Source organism: Mercurialis annua, linkage group LG7, assembly GCF_937616625.2.
Source record: "Mercurialis annua linkage group LG7, ddMerAnnu1.2, whole genome shotgun sequence".
Taxonomy (NCBI): domain Eukaryota; kingdom Viridiplantae; phylum Streptophyta; class Magnoliopsida; order Malpighiales; family Euphorbiaceae; genus Mercurialis; species Mercurialis annua.
The window spans coordinates 48,569,382-48,594,458 of NC_065576.1; the positions used below are offsets into that span (position 1 = coordinate 48,569,382).

General features: G+C 33.1%; 2 protein-coding genes across 5 annotated transcripts; one reads left to right on the top strand and one right to left on the bottom strand.

Moving 5' to 3' along the window:
* Positions 1–52: 52 nt before the first annotated feature.
* On the bottom strand, positions 53–5,336 carry LOC126655228 (uncharacterized). The gene is made up of 15 exons (XM_050349298.2): positions 4,859–5,336; positions 4,122–4,298; positions 3,913–4,037; positions 3,692–3,827; positions 3,265–3,414; positions 3,122–3,175; positions 2,758–2,853; positions 2,582–2,641; positions 2,454–2,528; positions 2,315–2,368; positions 2,009–2,110; positions 1,265–1,897; positions 973–1,071; positions 726–833; positions 53–428 (listed from the first exon to the last, which is right to left on the bottom strand). Exons 1-15 carry the CDS (start codon positions 5,264–5,266, stop codon positions 279–281), a joined length of 2,427 nt encoding a protein of 808 aa, XP_050205255.1. The 5' UTR covers positions 5,267–5,336; the 3' UTR covers positions 53–278.
* An 8,229-nt stretch (positions 5,337–13,565) lies between these two features.
* LOC126655229 (D-cysteine desulfhydrase 2, mitochondrial-like) lies at positions 13,566–19,398 on the top strand. 4 transcript variants are annotated; one of them, XM_050349299.2, is made up of 8 exons: positions 13,566–13,791; positions 15,743–15,831; positions 16,384–16,710; positions 17,118–17,160; positions 17,292–17,639; positions 18,120–18,249; positions 18,375–18,539; positions 19,068–19,398. In XM_050349299.2, the coding sequence occupies exons 2-8, from the start codon at positions 15,748–15,750 to the stop codon at positions 19,294–19,296; spliced, it is 1,326 nt and encodes a 441-aa protein (XP_050205256.1). In that variant the 5' UTR covers positions 13,566–13,791; positions 15,743–15,747; the 3' UTR covers positions 19,297–19,398. The 4 variants fall into 4 exon arrangements, with proteins under 4 accessions (XP_050205256.1, XP_055959584.1, XP_055959583.1 ...); XM_056103609.1 differs by having other exon boundaries at positions 15,755–15,831; XM_056103608.1 differs by having other exon boundaries at positions 15,758–15,831.
* The last annotated feature ends 5,679 nt before the right edge of the window (positions 19,399–25,077 follow it).

Below are 25,077 nucleotides of genomic sequence, written 5' to 3' on the forward strand. Positions count from 1 at the left end.
AACAAAAAGATTTTAAAAATATAATAACATTTAAATATAATATGAGAATATATAAATAAATTATTTTTCATTTATTAATTTTTTTCAAATGTCATACATAAATAATAGCTCAAAATTTATCCAAAATTTTGGGTTGTAGCTTTCATGATTTGGACGTCCGTTACAGGCTAATTTTAGGCAATATAATTTCTTTTCTTTTGTTTAAGAAAAAATGTTATGCATAAATCTAGTACATAAAAAAGAAAGAAAAAAGCTGACAAGAAAATCTGTGGACGCGATCATTTCCAAGCTTTCTTCCCTCGAAACTGTTTGCCAGAGCGATCTTGTTTTCTCTTTTTGTCAGTCCGAGTTCTTTGAGCCCTGGCCTTTCTGGCCGCAGAGGGCATAAACTTCTCGTGTTGCTTCTGCTGGTTACTTTTACCACCCGTCTGTTCATCCACCAATGTATTTTGTTAACAAAATGCAAATCTCAAATGTTTAGTCAAATTCTGAAATGCTTACAAGCATGCATTATATGATTCAGAGATATTCAGAATGATTTCATGAAAAAAAATATCAGATGCCAACATTCTCAGGTTTTACAAAATTGGAACGGACATTGAGTTCAGAAGCAGTCGAATTTTTACGTAAAAATATCAAATGCAATTGAAATCTAGTAGCGTCAAATTGAAGCAAAGATACGAAAATGTAGAATGAAAAGAAAAAACAATAAAAACTGGAAATACCTTCTGCTTTTTAACGACAGCTCGAGCCTGATATTTCCCTGTTTCCTCCCTCCCAGCTTTCACTAGTGCCAATCTTTCTTTCTTGCTTAGCTTATGCCGCAAATGAGCCTATATAATGCAAGTACAAATCACAATACAGTGTAGCATTTATGACAGGAAACTTTCAAGTAGAATAAGTAATTTTATTTATGGAAAGTCCTGCATAGTACAATCAGCAAGAACGCTAGATTAAAAATAAAGAACTTACTTCTAGCTTCGAAGGATCCACTCGCTTAAGACTTAATTGATCAGAGTTTGGAACTTTGACTCCTTGCCGAACTAAAGCAATTTTAGCATCCTTCTTCGCCTGATAATACAAAAGATCTAAAAAATCAGCATATAAAAGTTAATAAATCTAATAGATGCTCAAAGATTACCAGAAAAATAAGATAAAATAACTATGTAATGATTCTCAAAAAAAAAAAAATACGTAACGGTGCTTCCTATGTAGCAAGCAGATTACACCATTCTTTTCCACATTCACTGATTAATAATATTACCTTCAACTCCTTGATTTTTTTGAAGTCCTCGTTAGAAAGAAAGCCGTCCGTTGGATCAGATAAGTTATGGTTCAACCTTTCTTCTGTCAAATTCTTAAGCGCTCGAAGACTCGTATCAGCAGCAATAAGGTTTCCATCAAAATCAGAGAACTTCCTTTTGCCCGTTCTATGAGAACCCTTAGCATTTTCATGTTCTTTTGCATCATCATCGCTCATTTCGCTGTTATTGTAACTAAAGCTACCATCGCTGGCATCGCGATCATTTTCGTTAATAGTAATATCATCATCACTGTCATTTTCATTAATACATTTATCATTATTGTCACTGTCATTTTCATCAAGATTGTCCTCTTCATCTTCATCCAATGAGTCATTTTCTAAATCACCATCCTCAGTTCCAGTACAGTCACTGTAAATTTGATTTTCTTCATCACCCGAGGCAGCCAAGTCATCGTCATCCACATCCTCATTAATTTCATCATGGTTATCATCGTCTTTATCCTCATCATCATTTTGTAACAACTCAAGCCCAGGTATATCGCTGGAGACATTAACTTCTCCATATGCTTTTGGCTTTGCCTTCGGATCAATGGGACGACCCCGATCCTTCTTAACTAATAGTGAAGGACAAAGCTGCAAGAAAAGAGTAAATCAATCATCAAAAATTGTTTATTCCTGCATGAAAAAAATACACAACGGAGACGTATAGACGGATGGACAATAATAAGGCAGTTGTTTATATACCTGTCTAAATAAAACCACAAGTGACCTAGCTGCAGCTGGAATTGCCTTCTCGTGTGATTTTTTATATAATACAAGATCTTGCAGTAAATCTTCTGTCATCAACTAGAAACCGGAAAGAAAAATGAGTCCCACATACAATATATTAAGAGGCATAAATTGTTGTAATTAGTGAATCTAACCACATATTAAACTTAACAGAGATGCATCAATCAGACTTGAAAATGTCAGTAATGACAATGAGCTGTTGAGTTGTTAAGGTTCAAGAAAAAAGTGTCCAGAAGACAAATGACATGATAGGTATATTACCAAAGGCATTCTCAAGCAAATTTCTCTTATCACATTCAGTCCAACAGCAATGGCCTGCGAAAAGCAAGTAAAGATAATGACAAAACCATCATCTATTAATGAAAATAGCAGGAATAACAAAGTAGCTTCAAATAAATACCTCTGGTCGTGAACGATCATGTACAAATTGATTTACTATTTGTTTGAATAATGGTTCAACGGCATCTGGAGGCACCTGAATAATGGTTAATGACAGTATAAATAATCTATGAGAAAGCAAAAATTTACCATATCATGACAAGCCTGAACAGCTGCTGCAAGTAAATTTGTGATATGACGTTGATGAGGCTGCAAAGACCAGTGCACATTTAGGCCAGGAAAGAAACGGGTAAACAATAGCATTATAGTTGTATTTCTATCAATCAAGAGTTTAATAACTTAAAAAATTCAGTTACATGACATACCTGAACATATTTCTGAAGGTAAGGATAGTAGTTCAACAAAATCAATTGATGAAGACCAACAGTTCGAGCAATTAATTTCAACATCATCATCTTAACCTGAAGTTAGATCAAGTTTAACAATCAGCATAGCATTTACATGTTACTTCTAAGTTCTAATGCATCACCTTAAGAAAAACAGGTTAAAATGGTTCTCGTTTTCCACATTCATTTCATCAAGTAATTTGGTCATGAAACTAATATTATAATGATCTAATAAAATTAATCCGCTATAAAAGGTAACAAAAATCTATCGCTGAATGCAAGTAATGTGTCCACGATGTATAAGGATTTGGTTAAGGCCAAGACACTATCAAAAAGCAATTACCTCAAAACGTTCATTGCAAGTCTGAAGTCGAGAAAATAGCTTCTCAGCAAAGCCCTAAAAGCAAAATTACACATCCAGTCAGACAGATTTGTAATAATATATAATAATTAGACATGTAGATTTATACTGCAATAATGAGAAACCTGAGCATCTTTGAGATGGCTTAGTGGTGAATAATAAGTTGAACTGCTTTTTTCTGATGAAAGACGTTGCTGCCTTTTCAAACTGCGCATAGCACGCTGCAATTTTGCTTTCTTTTTCTTTTTACTGCATACAGTGCCTTTATTATTTGCCTGAAATATAAAATGAAACAAATAAATCCACAACGTATAAACACGCCCCAAGTCTTTCATGTATGAAAAAGGGAGTATAAAACATCTAAATCTAAAGGACAAAAATGTAGGGGAGTACATAATTTACAGAACACTGTTCCAATAATTATATAAAATGGAAATTAAATCTGACTTTTACAAGCATCCACATAAGTAGAAGGATAGGTATGCCGTTACCAACTAAATCATTGACTTCAGAGGATGATTGCCAGGTTAGAGGATGCGATTGAGTACTGACCTTATAAATAGCCTCTTTACTGATAAGAACCTGAGATTTTGATTCATCTTCACTGCTTGCACCATCACTATCATCACTATCACCATCCTCAACCTTCTCGTAATCCAAAAGAAACGACATGGCAGCAATCATGATCCTGAAGATATCATTTACGAAGAAATTTTCCGTAAACTAAGAAACAGAAAAGCACACAACAGTTATATGAAACCTAAAATGCATACCTAGGCGATGAATGAAAACAAGCCATGCAAATTGCATTTGCTGTTCTATCATCAAACCAAACCTTTCTCCGATGAAGCTCACATAATGTGATTAAACATCTCTTAGCTCTCCCTTCATCCTCTTGCTAGAATAACAATACAACCTCCAAACCATCAGAAAAATAATTCTATAAGTTCATACCAAAGGAAGTTCGAAAAGAAACACAAACCTGTAGGATTTCAAACAATATATTTTGTAGAACTCGATTCTTCGCATCATTTTTATGCTGCTTATTCATGCGTCTAATGCTATGAATAACATGCGAAAATGCCAATTTTTTCAGATTTCTATCTCCCAATGTTTGTAGCTCGATGAACAATGCAAGAGTTTCATTAATATTAACCATCTACAAAAAAAAGAATAAATATATATAAAAAAACTCGCATCAACATTTCATATTATAACAACTGAAAATTATACAACATAACTATTCTGCCATGTCATTCGTGCAACAAAGAAAAATTATACAATGCAACCTGTTTTGCAATGTCATTGGTGCGACAAAGCAAAATTATACAACACAATTGTTGCGTCATGTCATTCGTGATAAGGCGTTTGACATATTAGAATATTTAATAATTATAATAATAAGTAATAATTAAAGACTCCTACAATGACCATTGCATGAAATAAACGCTCTTAGATAACACAATTGTTGCGTCATGTCATTCGTGATGAGGCGTTTGACATATTAGAATATTTAATAATTATAATAATAAGTAATAATTAAAGACTCCTACAACGACCATTGCATGAAATAAACGCTCTTAGATAACACAATTGTTGCGTCATGTCATTCGTGATGAGGCGTTTGACATATTAGAATATTTAATAATTATAATAATAAGTAATAATTAAAGACTCCTACAACGACCATTGCATGAAATTAACGCTCTTGGATTGTACCTTCCGATTAATTAAAAGAATAAGAGCTTGAGAAACATGACACCTAAGGCCAGAAGGAAGTGATTTAGAAGATGATTTAAGAAATTCAGCGAGTTGACGCGGGAACTCAGCGAGTTGCTTAGGATAAAACGGCGTCATTTGAGCTAAAAACATTGCCTTATCAGCGAGCTCTTTAGCTATAGTTAGATCAGCACATTTTCCCGATGAGGATAACGATGTAAAACTGAGCGTTGATTGTTGTCCAAACAGCTCAACTGCTGAATTGAATTGGCTGTACAACAGATTTAGCTCCGTTTCGTAACCTTCGGGGTCTATTTTCATTTTTGATTGTAGTGTTGCTAAGCTTAGTTTGTCGGAATTCTTGCCGGAGGCGAGGAGTGACTCCGGTGACCGGCCGCGGGTTGACATCGAAACGAATTTTTATTTTTCGTTCAGGGGATTACAGGGTTTTTTGCTTAGTTGCAGAAAACCCTAATTAAACCCTAGAAGGTGACTATTAATAGATAACGCATTTTTTATTTTCTTTAGGTAGAAGGTACAAGATAACCCTTCTAGTTATTCATAAAGAGTATATAAACTCATTTTAGTTTTTTCTTGGCCGTTTAGACCCTCAATAGTTTTAAATGGTGCAAATGAACTCCAATGCTTAAAAAATCACAGACAAAAATGATGAAGAGTTAAGTGTCAAAAAAAAATAAACTAAAAAAAATTAGAGTCCTTTTTAAAAATTTAAAAGGTTTTTGCAACGGTTGAAATAATAATTAGAAGTAAAAAAAAGAATACAAAATTTATATAAAAAAAATTCCAAAATTCATAAAAAATATTATAAATATATCCAATAACTAACCGAATAAAATCAATTTCATAAAATTGTAAAATTCACTTATACAAAACACAAAAATACTCTAAAAATTGCCAGCGAGGCCTCGCCCATGTGACTAAAGCGCTCCAGTACATCTCTGAAATTTCAGCTTCGAGTCTTAATAGAACCAATAGTTTTAAGCCGATTTAAAAAAATAAAAAATCTAACTACTAAATTCTACCTTTGTAAAAAAAAGAAAAACAAACTCTAAAATCAGAACAAGAATAAACAATGATACATTTTAGTTAGTAATAATATAATGACTAAAAAATCTGCGTGTTAAATCTAAAGGATCCAGACTGCATGTAAAGGCGAATTACTGTTTTAGTCCATCAAGTTTACATGCATATAATCTTAAGCCTGATGGGAGCCCATTAAAACAGAAAATATATGTGGAGATCCCGCGAGATTTCGCTCGAGGACCCACACGGTTTTGGCGGAGTCTGTTTTTTAAGAGTGGGAGAACATAATTTATTTATTTTAAAATTATTTTATGGAGCCGCCACCCGGGGTTAACCGGGAAGGAAAAGATAATTAAAGCATTATAATCATCTTCACCTCTTCAGAGATTCAGGTTCGAAAATAATATCCTATTTAATCCATCATTTGCTTTTTGATAGTTACGTGTAAACTTTTGACTTCTAACTATAAGGAAAAAGGGTCCCAAAACCAATATACCCTCGCTGTTTATCGAACCCAAATATAACATGAGTTAGTTATGAGTAAGAATTTTCACGCAGAGCTTCCGGTTTCCCAAGAAGTTGACGGTACTCATTTTCGTTCTAAGCTAAGAAAAAAGGTTTATGGATTGAACACCAATCCATTTGTGAGTGTGTGTATTTAGTATATAAAATATAAATAAATAAGCAAGTTAAATAATAGCATAAAGTAAATTAATCTATAGCATATCATTATTGATTTATTAATGTGAAATAAAAAAATTAAAGACTGGATTTGTAGCTGGATCCACAGATGCCTACGTATCCGTCATATGCCGGAATCAAAGTCCACGTAGTTTGAGTTGAAATATTTTAAACAATAATTAAAAAAAAGTTTGAAAAGAAAATGAATTTGAATCTCAGTTTGTGTGCCGAGACGCCTACGTATCCGTCAGGCCGGAATCAAAACCCACGTAGTTCGCTTAAACTAATACCATAATTGAAAAATTAAATTTTAAAAGATTTGAATTTGAGTCTCGGTTTGTGTGCCGAAATGCCTACGTATCCGTCAAACCGGAATCAAAACCCACGTAGTTCGTAAAAGAACTAAAACTATAAAGAAAACATTCAATTTGTGAAAATTGAATTTGGGGCCCGGTTTGAAGGTCGAGACGTCGAGTAAGAAGTAGATTTGGATCTCGGTTTGAAAGCCGAGACGCCGAATAAAAAAAAGTATAAATTTGGATCTCGGTTTGAAAGCCGAGACGCCGAATAAAAAAAAGTATAAATTTGGATCTCGATTTGAATGCCGAGACACGAAATGAAAATATAAAATTGGATCTCGGTTTGAAAGCCGAGACGCCGAATAAAAAGTGTACATTGGGATCTCGGTTTGAATGCCGAGATGCCGAATAAAAATGAATTAGATTTGGATTTCGGTGCGAATGTCGAGGTACCAAATAAAAAAAGTTGTAGATTTGAGATAGAATAAATAATATTCTAACCCTGAAATAAATAAATAAAATATTTAAAATCTAAAATTTGTAAATTAAAATAGAGTGAATAATAGTTTAACTTCAAATATTATTCAATTCGGATCCAAAAATAAATAAAAGCAATGTATACCTTAGAGTTCATAAAATAAAAATAGATGGAATATTATTTTAACCTCAAAAGCATGTGTTAGTTGGGAAACTTATTATGAAGAATCAGCGATTTACAGCTACAACTGTTCGTTCACAGGTTGATACTCACTGGCATCTTAAACACCCTGTTACAATAGATCGTGCAGCGGGTGGTTTATTCACTTTCAAGTTTGATCATCTGGAAGACTATCAATATGTTCTTAATGAAAGGCCATGGTGTATTTTAAATCAGCTTATTATTCTTAAAGAATGGCCTCTGCATGTTCCACTTAAGCAAATGGTTTTCAACACATCGATGTTCTGGGTGCAAGTTCGTGGTTTAGCACCGGATCAGCTTAATGCAACGGCAGCTCGTGAAATTGGGAGTCTTTTTCCAGCTTTTTTGGCGGTGGATTTTGATCTTACAGCTCCCCTATGGCGTCAACAGGTGTTACGTATTCAGGTTGAGGTGGATGTTTATCAACCCCTTCCTCGTGGGTTTACTAATGTATCTGATGATAATACTGAGTATTGGGTTTCATTTCGGTTTGAAAAATTGCCGGAATTTTGTTTTTTCTGTGGTATTATTGGCCATGTGAATAGGGAATGTGAGTCACCCTACCCAGCTCCTCTTATTGATGCCACCTATGAAGGCAGACTTCCTTATGGCCTATTTTTGCGAGCTGAGCTGTTTGATTACTCTTCTCCAGCTCCTCCTTCGGCAATGACTCATCCACAATGGGAAACAGGATCTTCTAGTAATGCACCTAGGAGACATGGTAAGGAACCACTGGAATCTATATTGCATGATACTCTCACTACAGGTAATGCTACTGCTATTGCTAGCCTAAAGGAAATGATTCCTGTAGGGTCCACCATGCTTTCTTCACATTTTTGTCCTGTACTGCATTATCCTCTCATTTCTCATGCATCTCCTATTTTTACTGAGGCCATAACTGTTACTACCTTGGGTACACCCACACCATCTCCTCCGCCTACTGTTCATCCATCAACTTCTACAACTTGTACTTTGACTAGCCTCATGATCCTTCCCCCTCATATCTATAAATTGCTCACACCTGCACTTCAGGACAAATACTATGCTTATCAATGTAGGGGCATTTCTAAGGATCAGCAAGTTGAGGTTGCTTTTGATCTTATGTATCCAAATGCTCGTTTTACGGCATCCCTTATGGCTTCTTTCAGTGAGAAAGATAAGGATGATATGGTGATCCTTTTGAAGGAAATCGTTATGGCTGAATTCTCTATGCCTACACCTGTTGAAGACTTGCAACATTCTCTTCCTTGGCCTCCCTGTCCATCTCAAAGCCGTTTGAATGTACGTACATGGAAGAAACTGGCTCGTCTGGGAGTCACTGATTCACCTTATACTGATAGTAGTTCTTCTTCATCTGGGAATTTGGAAGGGAAGCGTAAATGGGATCAGTTTTTAGTCACTCCTTCGTTTGATTCAGTTATCCCCAAGTCCAAGGTGTTTATAACTGAAATACAAGACTTACTGATACCGCCTTCCACTGCTTCATTGTATCCAATCTGCTCCTCAGATGCTATATTACACACTGCTGAGATGTTGTCCTATTTACCTTCAGATTTATTCGCTTCTGATGCTGAGGAATTTTTGAAGGGCCCTGAGACCAGCCAACAGTGGTCTCCAGCAGTTCCATGAAGATTATCAGTTGGAATTGTCAGGGGTTGGGGAATCCCCTAACAGTTCGACATTTGCACTTTTTGTGTAGAAAACATTCTCCTGATATGCTTTTTTTGATGGAAACTAAAAATGACAAGGTGAAGACCCAGAAATGGATTGCTTCCCTCAAGTTTCCCCATCAGTTGTTCCTTGCTCCTGTTGGAATATCTGGTGGTTTTTTGCTCTTATGGAAGGACTCTTTGATTGTAAATATTCAACAGATAGGTGTTTTTTTGTAGTCTGTTCAGTTACTATGCCTGATGGCTTTATGTTTGATATCATTTTGTGCCATCTTAGTGCTATTAGACTGTTAAGACTAAAACAATTTAGTACTTTGTTGCAGCTTAGAAGTTGTCTTTCAGTTAATTATGTATTTTTAGGGGACTTTAATGACATATTATCCCCTTCAGAAAAGGAAGGTGGACTTCCATATGATTATAGTGTTCATATTCCTTTTTCTTCTTTTATTAATGATCTACAAGTTTTGGAATTGAACTTCTTAGGCTATCCTTTCACTTGGTCCAATCATCGCCAATGGCCATTTCATATTCAAGAATTGCTTGACAGATGTTTTGTTTCTCAGCATTGGAATGATCATTTTCCAGGAACAGTGTGTTATCATCTTCCAGCTTTAGCATCGGATCACTTGCCCATTCTGATTCAGACTCCTTCTCATCATATTATTTCATCCCCTAAATTTATCTTTGATCAGCGCTGGGGGCAGGAATCAATGGTTTATGATCTTATATCTAATTGCTGGGCTTCTCACATTATGGGCTCTCCCATGTTCAGTATATTTTCAAGGCTCAAGCTTATTAGACATCAGTTGATACAATGGAGAAAAACCCATCAACGCAACGCGTCCAAAGTCATTACTGACTTAACAACTACAATCTTCAATTATACTGCACAATCTACTCCTTTGGTTGATTGGCATTATGTACATGATCTGGAATCTCAGTTGCTTAAAGCTCATAAGGAGGAGGAATTGTTTTGGGCACAGAAATCTCGTCAAAATTGGTTGAAGAGTGGTGACCGTAATACTCAGTATTTTCATGCTAAAACCAAGCAGCGCAGAGCATCTAATTTGATTTCTCACCTTCAGAATGATGATCAAATATGGCTATCTTCGCCAACAGCTATAGCTGACCATATTGTGGAAGCTTTTAAACATATTTTTACCACTTCTAATCCTCCTTCTCCAGTTGAATTATTACAGTCATTTCCAGGCAAGGTGACTTCTATTATGAATGCCAAATTGATTCGACCAGTGACTCCTTTGGAAGTTAAAACAGCTCTTTGGTCCATAAATCCTTCTAAAGCCCCAGGAGATGATGGTCTTACTGCTTTCTTCTTCCAGCACTATTGGGATATTTTGGAGCATGATGTTACACAATCCATTATCTATTTCTTCCAAGGAGGTAAACTACTCAAAAACTTCAATCATACTATTTTATCCCTCATTCCTAAAACTGCTCATCCACAATCTGTCAAAGACCTTCGCCCTATTAGCCTTTGCACCATTTTTTATAAAATTATTTCCAAGGTATTGACTAATAGGCTTCAGTCTATCCTTCCTGTTATTGTGAGTGATTATCAGAATGCTTTTGTCAAAGGCCGTTCTATTTCTGACAATGTTCTGATTGTTCATGAAGTGCTTCATTATCTTAAACATAAACACCAGGGTAAAAAAGCGTTTATGGCACTTAAACTTGATGTTAGCAAGGCATATGATCGTCTAGAGTGGAGTTATTTACAGGCTATTCTTGGCGCATGGGGTTTTCATCCTACTTTTATTAATTGGATCCTTGAATGTGTTACAACAGTCAGCTATTCTATCCAACTTAATGGTAATCTGCATGGTTATTTTCATCCAACACGAGGTATAAGACAAGGTGATCCCTTATCTCCACTTCTATTTGTGCTCTGTGTAGAAGGCTTCTCTTTTCTGATAAATCAAGCTTATTCCTCTGGAGCCATTACAGGTCTTAAACTCACTTCTCAAAGTCCTGTGTTAACACATTTATTGTTTGCTGATGATTCCATTCTGTTTACAGAAGCTTCTGAGTTACAAATTGATCATATTTTAGAGGTGTTGAGCACTTATGGTAAATTTAGTGGGCAGCTGGTTAATTATGAAAAATCAGCAGTGTTTTTTTAGTAATAATATATCTGCCTATCATAAATCCCATCTAGCTATGCGATTGGGTGTCTGTAATAGTGGGTTTGAAGCTCTTTATTTAGGACTTCCTGCTTGTATCCTTCCATCCAAAAGAGCTACTTTTGCTCCTTTACTTACCAAGATATCTACCAAATTAACTAGTTGGAAGGAACAATTTTTATCATCAGGTGGCAAGGAGGTTTTAATCAAAGCAATTATTGAGGCTATACCAGTTTATTCGATGATGTGTTTCAAATTACCTACTTCTTTATGTCATCGGGTTAATAGTATGACTTCTCAATTCTGGTGGGGTCAATTGCAGGAAGAGCATCGTTACCATTGGATTTCCTGGAAGAAAATGTGCTTCAGCAAATCAATTGGGGGATTGGGTTTTAAGGATCTATCTGCTTTTAATCAGGCTTTACTAGCCAAACAGGTTTGGAGGATTATACATAACCCTTCCTCTTTGATCTTTTAGGTATATAAAGCCAAATATTTCCCCAATTCAAATTTTTTCTCTGCCTCTATTGGTAATCAACCTTCTTGGGGATGGCGTAGCTTGAAATATGGATCTAAATTTCTTTTCCAAGGGATTAGATGGCAATGTAATGATGGAAACTCTATTCATAGCCTTTCTGATCCTTGGTTACCATCCCAGTTTCCTTTTTTACCCCACCTTAAGCCTGGGATAAACACTGCTTCAGTTCCTCCTTTGGTTTCTGGTTTATTTAATCATAATGCTGCTACTTGGAATGAGTCCCTACTTCGCCAATTATTTACAGATGCTGATGTGCAGATTATATTATCCATTCCTTTGTCTATATTTCCACACCCAGATAGAATGATTTGGCATTACCATTCCAAGGGTCTTTATACTGTAAAATCAGGGTATCATGTTCTCTTTAATGAACTACATAGATTGGATATCTCTTATATTCCTGATTTTTCTAAACAAGACTGGCAGTTTCTATGGCACAGCCCTATACCACCAAAGTTGAGATTGTTTATATGGCGCTGTTTACATAATGCATTACCTACTGGGGAGCTGTTATTGCAACGGTTCCAAGTGTCCTCCTCATGCCCTCATTGCTTTCAGACTGAAAGTCTCTGTCATTTGCTGTTTTATTGTCCATTTGCACAAAAAGTATGGTTTCTGTCTTCACTTTCTTTAAGGACAGAATGGTTGCATCTGGCATCCTTTCCTTTGCTATGGAAACGAGTTAGTGCAGAGCTTCTGGTCATGGATTATTCTTTAAGTTCTTTTACCATGTTTTGTTTCCTTCTGTGGCATATTTGGAAGTCTCGCAATGCTGCAATATTCCGCCATGAGGTAATTTCTGAAATTGAAACTGTTTCTCTTGCAACACAGGCATGTCAGGAATTTACCCATGTACAATCTACTCAATCAGTCCCACAGATTTCATTCCCCCAGCGTCATCAAACATCCTCATCTTTGCCTCCATCAGATTATATTAAAATTAACGTAGATGCAGCAACAGACCAACATGCTAAACTTGGAACCATTGCTGCTATAGCTAAGAATCATTTGAGAGTGGTAGTAAGTCAATTTTCAGCTCTTTTTCGCTCTATTTGGGATCCTGGTATTCTCGAATTTTTGGCTGTTAGAGAAGCTTTAAACTGGGCCAGCTCTCAGAAATGGCAGAAGGTTATTATTGAGGGAGATGCACTGCAGGTAATTCAATCTGTCAATTCTTCAGACTCCTATCTTGCGGCAGCTTGGGGTGTTTGCTGTGATATTTGGCATCTTCAAGGCTTATTTCTTGATTGTAGCTTCTGTTATATTCCTAGAACATGTAATGTTTTAGCTCATAATCTGGCTCAAAATGTGAAAAGAGCTGCTCTATTATTGTAATATTGCTACTCTTTGTATTTTTTGCCTTCTATCTATATATCTATCTCTTGACAAAAAAAAATGAATTTATTATCTTTCAACAACAAAATTAAATATTAAAAAAAAAAAAAAAAAAACAAATCGGGAGCAGAGACCCGAGCCTCAGATTGGGTCTGAGGCAAGTGAGTCCAGCTCCTTTGAAATGGGCTGGAATGCAAGCCACAAGCTGGATGCCCAAGCACAGGGTCAAGGGCAAAAATGACCTAATAAAAACATTTAACCCTAGCACTTCACAAAGAAAACTGAAGATTTTTCACTTTGATCAAACCTAGCCGCACCTCACTTTTTTTTTATACTTCCTTTTGTTCTACACTCCACCACTGTATCAAATTAAATTTAAAATCTAAGCCTAAATTTTAACTTTTTATTTTAATTTATCTTTTCATAGAGATTAAAATCTCTACACACAAAAAAAAAACTTTAAAATTCGAATTTTCTTAATTTAGTGTTGGAGGAGACTTTCGAACCGGACCTTAATTTTTAATGCGATATTTTCATGTGTTTGAGGTAAGTGTTTGGATTACATTTCGAAACGATTTTTTTTTAATTTTTTTTTACTATCTTTTATTTTGTTATTATTTTTGCTAGATTTAAATTTGTTTTAATTTTTATTTTTGTGGTGGTTGCTTGGATCCGGATGAATTAATGAACAAAACTAGTCTCGATTCAGACTATTCACAGAAGAAGAAAGTTTGATCTATCATTGTGTTATTTTCTGTTTTATTATAAATTAAATTCTCATTTTTCAAATTGTCTTTTTTTTTTGTGCAGAAAAAATAAAATCCTATGGCCTTGAAGGTTTTAAAAATAAGGGAATTCGGTTAAAACAAATGCATTGACAGTTTTACATATTTATTTATTTTTGATTTTTAATGACTTTTTATAGATAGTATATCGGCCAAAATCAAGACAAGAAATTTAAACTTCATACATAGTTTTTTTTATCTATTTTTCTAAAGCAAAATCATTTTTAAAACTTAATCTTTTTTTTTTTGTACAAATTATTAACAATCTGATTAAATACTATGTTATACTCAATTTATGAAAGAGTTAAAGCAAAGCTTATATCACATTTAATTATTTTTATACATGTCAATTTTTGTTTCCAATGTTTATTAGCCTCATAAACCTTGAAATTGAACTGTTCAGAATAATTTTTAACTCCAAAATTATTCCGGTCGGTCTTTCATAAATTAAAATATATATAGAGAAAAATTAATAAAATAATAGATCTTATAAATGCTTAATTAAAAGTAAAAGTTGTATGTTTATACCTTTGCTATTTTTCTTGTAATTGTTGATTGCACCTTCTTTAAAAATAAAGAAACTTATTTTTATTTGATTTAATTCCATATAAAATCATCATCTTTATACGTTTTTTCATTTTAGTCACGTCCTTTAAAAAGTGTCAAATGAAATCACCACCTTTCATTTTTATTTTTATGTAAATCTATCACGAATGTGAAAATTCGGTGTATCTTTATTAATTTGACAACCGGAATCAACAAAAAAAGAGTAAGAGGAATGTATTTTGAGTATTAATAGAGCATTAGTCAAATTAAAATATTTATTTGGAAGGAAAAAGATATCAAATTTTACTCATCGTTGATAAATTTGCAAAAAAATGAAAGGTGGTGATTTTATTCGACAGTTTTTAAAGGACGTGATTAAAATGAAAAAACGTGTAAAGGTGGTGATTTTATATGGAATTAACCCTTTTTATTTTATATACTGTGACAGCGATATTTTTTCTGCCCCCCCCCCCTTAAAGGCATTGGGACCTCTCTTTTATAGGCTAGAGCAATGGCATTTATGTAAATAAAGAATACATAATTTATTATGTGCAATTGTGATTAATTCTGTCTAATTGTGTTTAATTAGATATAAATTGGATTAAACATGTATTACAATCACCTAAATGTACTTTTGCTACAGTAATTTTACTATTCTAAAATACTGTAGCAAATAGTGCCACAAAAGATAAAATTGGTTAAATTATATTTTGACTCTCAGAATTTGGGAGATGTACAATTGGCCCCTTGAAATTTTAAAATGGACAATTATGACTATGTTGTTCCAATTCAGTTCGAGTGTACAAATTGCAGTATTGCCCTTTTAAAAAAAATTTAGTTTGATCCTTGAAGTATTAAAAATTGCCAAATTGGCCTTTGTATCTTAGTTTTGTAGTATTTTGTGTATTATTTTTTTCATGGAAAATATAGATGTTGGTTAATAAAATAGTTTGTTCACTTTTATTTATTTTATTTGTTTACTTGCAATTTAATTCGTTTAATCAATTATATTTTCTTTCAAGTTTATTCAATTTATCTAAAAATAAATAAAATTATAAATATATCAAGTTAGTTCCTAAAGTTTATCACAATTTAATATAATAATTAATTTTATAAATAAGTTCAAAATTGAACACTTACACTATCATAATCTCATTTCATATTAGCATGAATGGCAGCAGTTCTTATGAGCGGTTCTACAATGAAAATGCAACGATTCACAACCATGAAAATGAGCTTCCACACTAATTCTCAGGTACCCTTCTGTCTGTCAACTTTTTTACTTCTTTTCTTATCCAATTTCCATTGATTGCTGTTTTTACCTTTGAATTTTATTGCCTGGTTAGGAAGTTTATAAACATTAGTTGATAAAAGATGAACTTGCTAATGGTAAAATAAAATGTAGAAAGCTACTAGCTATGGTGGTTCCTGTTCTTGTGCAAGTATTTCCTTACATTTTCTCTTGAGCAAAGGGTCATCGCGGACTTGGAACTTGTGCGTCATGGTCGATTAACTCACACTTAGGAATTTTAATATTTAGGGATTATACTCTCTAACTTTAGGTCAATAAACCCTTAAATTGTACAAAATGAACACGTTCGGAATTATGATCCTGGTCTTCGGTAATTCTTTTGGTTTCTATATCCAAATTTCGGAATTATGGTTATGAATGAATAGTGAGCTTAATTGAATGAGAGACCATAAGCTGAATATGATAGAGCTAAAATATAAGCTTTCTCTCCATTGCAATGAAAAGCAATAGTACTCGATTCAGACTGATAAAGATTGTCTTTTTACTCATCGGCAGGGTCTTTCCAAAGTCAAACCGAGCAGTGAAGAGTTAATGTCAAACATACTTAACAGAAAATGGAGGTTGCATCTTCCTGATACCAATATTCATCAAATAAGGCTTTCTCCAGTGGGAGGAGAAAATAAAAATGGACCACTTAGCAACATGAACTTTATAAACAATTCTCACCCATGTTTGGGTGATCAACTTATGGAAAAAGACAGTCAGAACCCGTCCTTCTATGTTGTAAGGGATGATTTGTTGCATCCCTTAGTAAATGGCAATAAAGCGAGAAAATTGGATGGATTGCTTCCACTCCTTATGGATCATTTAGTGACTGATGTGGTAAGATTACATACTTTAAGATTTGATATGACAAGTCATGTTACATATACATGTTTATATTGGCTGTTCATCATTTTATTGCTTCTATGTGTTGGCTTTTGTAGATGTGAATCTCTCTTCTATTTTTCATGACATATCAGTGATATCAGTAAGGGTTAATTAGTACTCTACCTTGCTATGGAAAGCCAAAATATTTGTGATTCTTTCTTCCATATGTTTTAGTACAATTCTTACGAATCATATGGTCGCGTGCTTGACTCATGTTATGGAATTATAAATCGTCTTGATGATCCGCATTGATGCTATTTATAGACTTGCTTCCTTATTTGTCCATTTTCATAAGTAAGAAAACTTTTTAATTTTAGGAGCAACCAAGACAAAGTAACATACAATAGGGACTTTTCTAGGTCACATGTGGAGGCTGTCAAAGTGCACATGGAGCAGCTGTCGGTAGGTCATTTTTTTCTGTCAGTACAGTACGACAGTCCTCTGAGTTTCATATACTATAAGCTTTACCGGTTTTGCTCAGATATCTAATCCAAGTGAAACCATGCCTGGACTACTGAGATGTGTTTTTGCAGCTGTTTCATGTGCAGAGATAGGGATCAAGTCACATTTGCTTCTGAGAGGGGAGCAGCCTGAAGTTCTGACTGGCTATAACCTGATTTCAACATTATACGGGAATGTAACTTATGTTCCAAGACATCTTTATGCCCAAAGAGAGACAATGTTGAAGACCCATGCTAACTTGGTGGCAGGAAATGCTGGTGAAGTTTTGTGCTGCAATGATATACTTGAGACTTTTTCCACAAGTGAAACATCTGGTGCTTCCAACATGGGAAAAATGAATTCTTGTACAAGCATCGAGGACTACCCAAGGAAGGTATTAATTATCAACGAAGGAGCAGGGGATGTTGTCGCGTTACTAGGTAAGCATAAAATTGGCTTTGCTTTTCAACATCATCCAGGTGTTTTCATTTCTGCATGCACATCTGGTAAAATAAAGTCTTAGTTGGAATCAAACTTTATCATTACCGCTGGTTCTTGTAAGAGTCGTGCCATTAAGGTCCCTTGTCAATGTTTAAAAATGCTGTTTGATTTACAACTTATGTATTTTTTAAAGAGTGGTATCTCCATATAAATCTCTTATCATGCAGCTATATGTTGGTTTTACTACTTCCATGGCTTACAATGGCTTCTGATGTATGGTTTCCTATATTGCACGGGAACTTGTCGAGTTTTACATTTCGATATTCGTTTCATTTACAGAAACGATTCTGAAACTCCAAAACTTTATATTTATAACCTATTTTAGTAAAAAAACATTGTTTCTCTATTTTCTATTTCAATGTTTTCCATTTCAGTATTTTTTCCGTTGTCATGTAACATATGTGGTTTCTTTGAAATAGGCGCCATCCGCCTGGTGAAGTACTTATGCCAAAGTCATTTGCTTGGAAGAGAAAGACGCGTAAGATTGGTTGTGGATGCTGGAACTGGTACAACAGCTATTGGTTTGGGACTTGGAGCCTTGTGCTTAGGGTGATTCCATTTAGCGTTGCATCCTTTCAGTTGAAGATTCTAATTTTTAATGATTAGTCAACTACCTTAGCCATTGATTTTAAATCACCCTTTATGCAACACTAGCTGCTGCTTGTGCTTAACAGGGTTCCATGGGAGGTAACTGCTGTCATGCTAGTCGAAACAATCGATGCATTTCAACAACGAGAGAAATGTTTAATCTCTGATTTCAGAACAAAATTTGGAGATCATTGCTTAACTAACATAGATAATGGAGTTGTTCATTGGGTGGAGCGCAACCGTAAGAGGAAGTAAGTAGTTGTTACATTTTTATGAACATAAAGGCTTTTCCCTTCAAACTTACACTTGCCCCAACCTTTCCTCTTAAAATCTTCTAAAGCTAGCATTTATGATCATGATTAGGGATGTGCATTCAGTTCAAATTTAACTGAAAGTTTGTTTTTTTTTTTTTTCAAATGGAACTTATTTTATAAGAATTTTAATTTTTTCAACCAAACTGAACTAGTGGGTTTGGTTTATTTTTCAGTTCGGTTTGCACTAAAGCGAACTAAAAAAATTTATGTCCAAAATTGAACCAAACCAAATTGAAAACCCATTTTTTTATACTTTCAAACTAAACCAGACCAAATTTGTCGGTTCCGACCGGTGATTTGGCTTGGTCTGATTTTTGCACACCCCGACATTCATGATTTGCTGAAGAAATGTGATATTAGCTACTGTGGGAATTACAATTTGTTGGCTTTATTTATTAGTCCGTGCTTAAAATTAAAAGTCGATAGAGTGAATTATTTGGTTTATGCTGTCTATAATCTTTTCAGGTTTGGGAATGTTTTGGAAGGAGAAATAGAGGCATGCCAACAAATAGCACGACAAACCGGGATTCTAGCGGATCCTGTCTATACTTTAGCTGCTTGGGAACTGGCAGTTCAGTTGAGTAATGATAAAGAAGATGATGCACAAGTAGTTATGCTTCATACTGGAGGAACTCTTGGTATGTTTGGTTTAGCACAAAGGTATAAATCTTATTTCCATGGACTCAAACATTGAGTTTTCTGTCTGTAAATTAACAAGTTCAGATGATTATTTTTGTTGTACATTTGAAACTTCAGGCCATCATTGTTGAAAGATAATGAACTTTGCTACTGTCTATGTACACTTGTTAGGCTATGTACATATGCTTGGCCATTATAGCCTAACCAAGCCGAGTTAATTCATGTAAGAATTTGCATTTGGTTCAAAATAAACCGGTTAGAACCATTTTTTTTTTAAATAATTGAATCCAACGGGTATCGTAAGAAACGTAAATATTTCAAACAGGATCATATTGAACTTGTTTTTTTTATTCGGTTTGTATCCAAAGTGAACTGAAATGTTTTACTTCCACCCAACAAATTCATTTTTTTTAATAATTTTAAATTGAATCGAACTAAATTTATCGGTTTTGTTTGATTACATGGTTTAGTTTGGTTACTTACTTGCCATCCATAGAAGTTAAGACAAAGATTATAACCAGAGTTAAAAAAGTTCCACCGGACTGGCTGGTTGAATTGGGAACTGACCAACTGTCCGGTCCAATTGTCCTTAAAAGCCGAAAATCTGGTTGAACGATATTGGACCGGATTGAATTGGTTGATTCAGAATCCGGTTGTTTCATATTGAACCGGCGACTTAGTGATTGAACTGGTCCAGTGGCCTTACCAGTTCTTCTATCGGTTTGATTTTTAAAACACGGATTTTAACTACTATAACTATTTCATTCGTAATCCATTTTTTAATGGGTAGAATTAATAAATTATTAGAATGCAGAGACAAGTCCAGTTGTGTTTTAGGGATGGTGAACACCTTTATCTCTGACTGTAAATGATTTTTAAAATATTTGAACATTCTTGATGGCAGTGTTCATGTCAATCTAAAAAAGAACACTGTACTTTTTAGTGGATACAACATAATATTTCAAGAATCAAAAAGATCCATAATAAACAAAACCCAAATTTACACATTAAATATATAATATATCATTCTGTCCCCAACTTAAAATCAAAAACGATTCGCCACAGTGACAGAACATGACATGAGTCCGCAGTTCAATATATATAGTGGCCATTATTTATTTTCTGAAATGAGGTTTGTATTAAAATAGTTGAAAAGAGATAAATGCATGTTACAATAGAATCATCTAAAATAATCCCACATTTTTAACTTTTTTTGTTTATAGTTTAAATTTTTAAAATCGTCAATTTTTCAATTTTTATTTTAAATTGTAGTCATTTATTCAAATTATAGCGAAAAAAATTCAAATGTATTATTCTTCATATTGTTTCAACTTTTTTTTTTTATTATCAAAAAATTTAAACATAAAGGGTAATTTTTAAAAAAAATTATTCCAATTTAAATAAATTATTACAACTGAAAATGAATTTTTTTAAAAATAAACTAAAATTAACAATTTTAAAAATTTCAACTATAAATTTAATAAGTTGAAAAGGTAAAACATTTTTTAATAATTAGCCGTTATAATTTGTATAGTGAAGCAAGCAGCAGCAGCAATTAGTAGTGGTTTAGCCACTTTTAGGTCTAAATATAAAAAAGCATGGAGCAAAGTTCCTTGTAACAAGGGAAGCAAATGAGTATGGTTCTATGGATCTTCTGTCTGTGCATGCCATTGCCTAGGTTTATTTTTTAATATGTCCACTTTGTATTAAAATCCAATTAAACTATGCATTATATTACCCAAATTTATATATCCAATCATTTTGTGATCATGTTTGCCTTCATACTGCATGCAAACTATTATTTTGTATTTATCATGTTCACTTTAAAAATGAACAAATTTCATTCTCCATTTTAAAATATAGAGTAAAAGGTCATTTATGCCTTTATAGTTTGATTTCAAAATCAAGTAAGCACTCAACGTTCGTAAAGATTCAAATATACTTCTAACATCTTAAAATATTGACAACCAGACCCCTAATTTTGACACATAAATAAAACGTTAGGAGGCTGGTTGTTCAAATCGGGGGTTTGATTGTTCATTTTTTAAAATGTTAAGAGCATATTTGAACCTTTCTGGACGTTGAGTGTTTACTTGATTCTAAAGTTAAACTTTAAAGGCATAATTGATCCTTTTCCCTAAAATATAATGCTAGAAATGGTACTATAGTTGGAGCTTCAGTAAATAGTTTGACTTGTCTACAATTAAATGCATACCATAAAATGCATTTATATTTATTTACACCTCCAAATCAATAGATATTCACATGTGTGTTAGAAATAATACGATAATAAAGGTTCATTTATCAATTTAAATATTTGGATAAATTAATTATTAGACGGATAAACCATTCATCATATTCAAGTTTTTCCTCTCTCTAATTTTTCAACAAATATAGTAAGTAATAAGAAAATATCTCATTTTTAGTCTCATTCCTTCCAAAATTTTAATAAATTTATAAAAAAATGATTAGTAAAATGACCAAATTCAATTGTTTTTTATGGGGGATTTCATTATGAAACTATGTCAAATATTAAAGTGGGAATAATTGAGAAACAAACAAATGGAATGTGTTATGGCAAGATAAATTAAAATAGTAAGATCCTTTAATGAAAAGAAAAACAAACATCCCTTCCAATTGCTTTTTATGCACTCAATATAGAGAGAAATCCCATGAATTCTTGTGGAGGAAATGGGAAACAAAACAGCACAAGCTAGCATCCAAACGGCATATCTACACACTCAACCGGTTGAATAAAAATAGTGTGTTTATCCCATATATTAATTATGTCATATTAAATTTAAAATAAATTAATAAGCATTTGTAAAAGGGAGTTTTTTAACTACTATTAACTTTTTTAATCGTTAAAAATTTCACATGGTAAAGTTTTTTTTATTAGGATAAAAAAATGAAAGTTTTAAACTTGATTACTGTATTTATTTCACGTATATATAGGATATAATGAAAAAAGACAAAAATATAAATAAAATAAGGCCAACACATTATTGTTTGTTATACGAATGACACGGCACAACGAAGTATAATTTTCTATAAAAAAAAAGAACAAATTATTTCCATCTTTCAAATGTTATAATTCACATTTTATTTTTTTTATTTGAAAATTAAACAATACGGGTCTATATTTTTATTGTCTTTAAGTTTTAGTATTTCCGTTTATTTTTTATGTTAGTTAACTAAGTCAAATATCGTAGTTAAAAAGGGAAATTTTAGTTTAACCCATAAACTTATTTTTGACAAGTATAAACAAATTTTAGAAAAAAGGTCATTCATGTGCCTAAGTTTTGGAGCCGTGATCAAGTAAGTCCTTAACGTCCGGAAAAGTTGACCTATACCTCTAACTTTTGAAAAAAAATAAACAGTCAAATCCTCAGTTTGACACTGTCTCGTTGCTTTCAAAACTCCGTTATTGTGATCCTACATGGTGAAAAAAAAGGATCATTTATACCTCTAAGGTTTGCGCTCAAGATCGAATGAGCCATAAAAGTTTGAAAAGATTCTTTTGTGTCACCAGCATCTGAAAAAATGAACAGTTGACCCCTCAGTTTAACACCGCCTTATTGCTTCCCATACTCTGTTAATATTATATAATAATGGGCGGAAACTGTGAGCATGCGACTCAGTCGCCATTAAGTGATTTTATAGTTGCCACATCGAAAATGACAAAAAGCCAATACTTTTAAATTTTGTTTATTTGGTCCATTCTTCAAATTTTATTATTCATCGGGTCCATGTTCTTATATATTTTTATTTATCTGGCTTAATGATGTTGCCTATTTTTCCAACGTGTCGACTTACACGGACATGTAAATTCACTCTCTCGCATGTACGCATATTATTTGTTAAAAGAAATTAAAAATTAAATAATATATTAAATACATAGTAAATAAAAACGCATATTTAAACTAATCAATAAAAAAACTGAAAGTATAGAGTCTAAAAAATACGTTTCGTGAATTAATAAGTGAACAATGTATTTTGCCCCTTCAACTTGAATAAAAAAATCAAATAACATCAAGGTCGTGACTTTGAATAAAATATCATCAAAATATGTGTTTTAAATAGAAATATTTTTAAATATACTGTTTGACTCGTTTTATCTCTTTATATCCAAATGGTCTAATAGTTTGTTGCTACCTCAGATTTAATTGTTCCAGTTATTTTTTTTCCATTTCAGCTATAGGAATAAAATGAGCCAAATCAATTAACTTGTGAATATTTTATCCAAATAATAAATTTATTTTGAAAAAAAGGTCATTTATGACACTAAAGTTTAACTCGAATAACAAGTAAGCTCCAACGTCCGATAAAGTTTAAATATGCCTCTAACATTTTAAAAAGTGAACAACCAGAATCCCCAATTTTGACAACCAGGCATCCAACGTCTCATTTATGAGTCAAAATTAAGACCTAATTGTTAACTTTTTAAGACGTTATGGGCATATTCGAAACTTTCCGGACATTAAAAACTCAATTGATTCTATAGACAAATGTTAAAGGCATAAACGACCATTTTTTTCATTTTTTGATTGATATTTTATGCTTAAATTGAAGGGGCAAAATGAATTTTTATTGAATAATTGAATGGAACACCAGCTTCAACTTTTTTAGACTCATAATAACCTCATAGCATTGAGAATTTGGAGTTACACTTGCAGTCAATAATTGGATACCATGAAAGACAAAAGAGTCATTATTTATTTAATTAATTTCTATTCTTGATTAAAAAATAACATTTTACATTCAAGATGGGGATATGGAGGGTAAAACGGTCAAATTAGTATTACTAATTTAAGATAATACCAAAAAAAACATAGCATAAGATCATGTTTTGGACAATAAAGGACATGGAGTGGGAGACAAAGAAGTACATGGGTTACTAATAATTTACTTGGGAGAAAATTACACAAATGGGCTAAATAAGGGCCTTTTTTACAAAAATGCTAAGGCTCCTCAAATCTTACACCTATGCTAACTTTTTCTTTACTTTGTTAAGCTAATGGGAAAAAATTACACTCTATACATAAATGATCTCAGCCTTCTACTTGTCATATTTGCTTCATTTTTTCATAGATCTAACACATATTTTTTGTCTTCTTTCTTTTTATTTTTTCTATTTTCTTATTTCCTCCATTAATGGCCATGGTTAACCTTTTTTTTTCTTCTTCCTCTCACCCATTTAAAATTATAAACCTAACACATATTGCTTTTCTTCTTTCTATTTTCTTACTTCCTCCGTTAATGGCCATGGTTAATCGTTTTTTCTCTCTTTTTCCTCTCACCCATTTAAAATTATTTTGTCTTTTTTATTTTCTTCATATACCACATCTCTGCTCCTATACCTTTAATTACTATATAACTGTGCTGATAGCTGAGACTTATTAATTCAACGAAAGAAATTTATGTATGAATCTGAGATTTGGACTTATACTACATTTTTGCTTCACTTTAGATGCTGCCACCCAATTAGGTTATGCTTTTTATTGTACCTAACAAAACACAGCACAACATTGGATGCTTTCTAGTTCAGATGAGTCCCAAATTTTTTAATTTTTTTCAAAATTAACCCTTAATGTAATAAAAGTTAAGAGTTTGATCCAAGTTGACTGATATTTGATGTAATTAGGCCTAAAAACAAGTAGTGTCCTGGGTTTGATTGATGCTTAAATTAAATGGTTACTGCTATCACATTGTACTGTATAATATGTTAGGTGTCATGTCGTTGTTATACCCTAAATGGCTTTGGTAATAATCATATTATTATTTACTAAATTTAGTCTATAAAAAATCCAAAGACACTAATTCCCAAGAACAATTT

Bases quoted from the DNA above. Each gene is read 5' to 3' on its own strand.
- LOC126655228 (XM_050349298.2), bottom strand. From the start codon at position 5,266: ATGTCAACCCGCGGCCGGTCACCGGAGTCACTCCTCGCCTCCGGCAAG. The intron at 4,038-4,121 runs GTTTGTGTTTCT...TTGTTATTCTAG, and splicing joins TATTGTTTGAAATCCTACAG to CAAGAGGATGAAGGGAGAGC. The intron at 2,642-2,757 runs GTATGTCATGTA...TGGTCTTTGCAG, and splicing joins ACCTTCAGAAATATGTTCAG to CCTCATCAACGTCATATCAC.
- LOC126655229 (XM_050349299.2), top strand. From the start codon at position 15,748: ATGGCAGCAGTTCTTATGAGCGGTTCTACAATGAAAATGCAACGATTC. The intron at 15,832-16,383 runs GTACCCTTCTGT...ACTCATCGGCAG, and splicing joins GCTTCCACACTAATTCTCAG to GGTCTTTCCAAAGTCAAACC. The intron at 17,161-17,291 runs GTAGGTCATTTT...GTGTTTTTGCAG, and splicing joins TGCACATGGAGCAGCTGTCG to CTGTTTCATGTGCAGAGATA.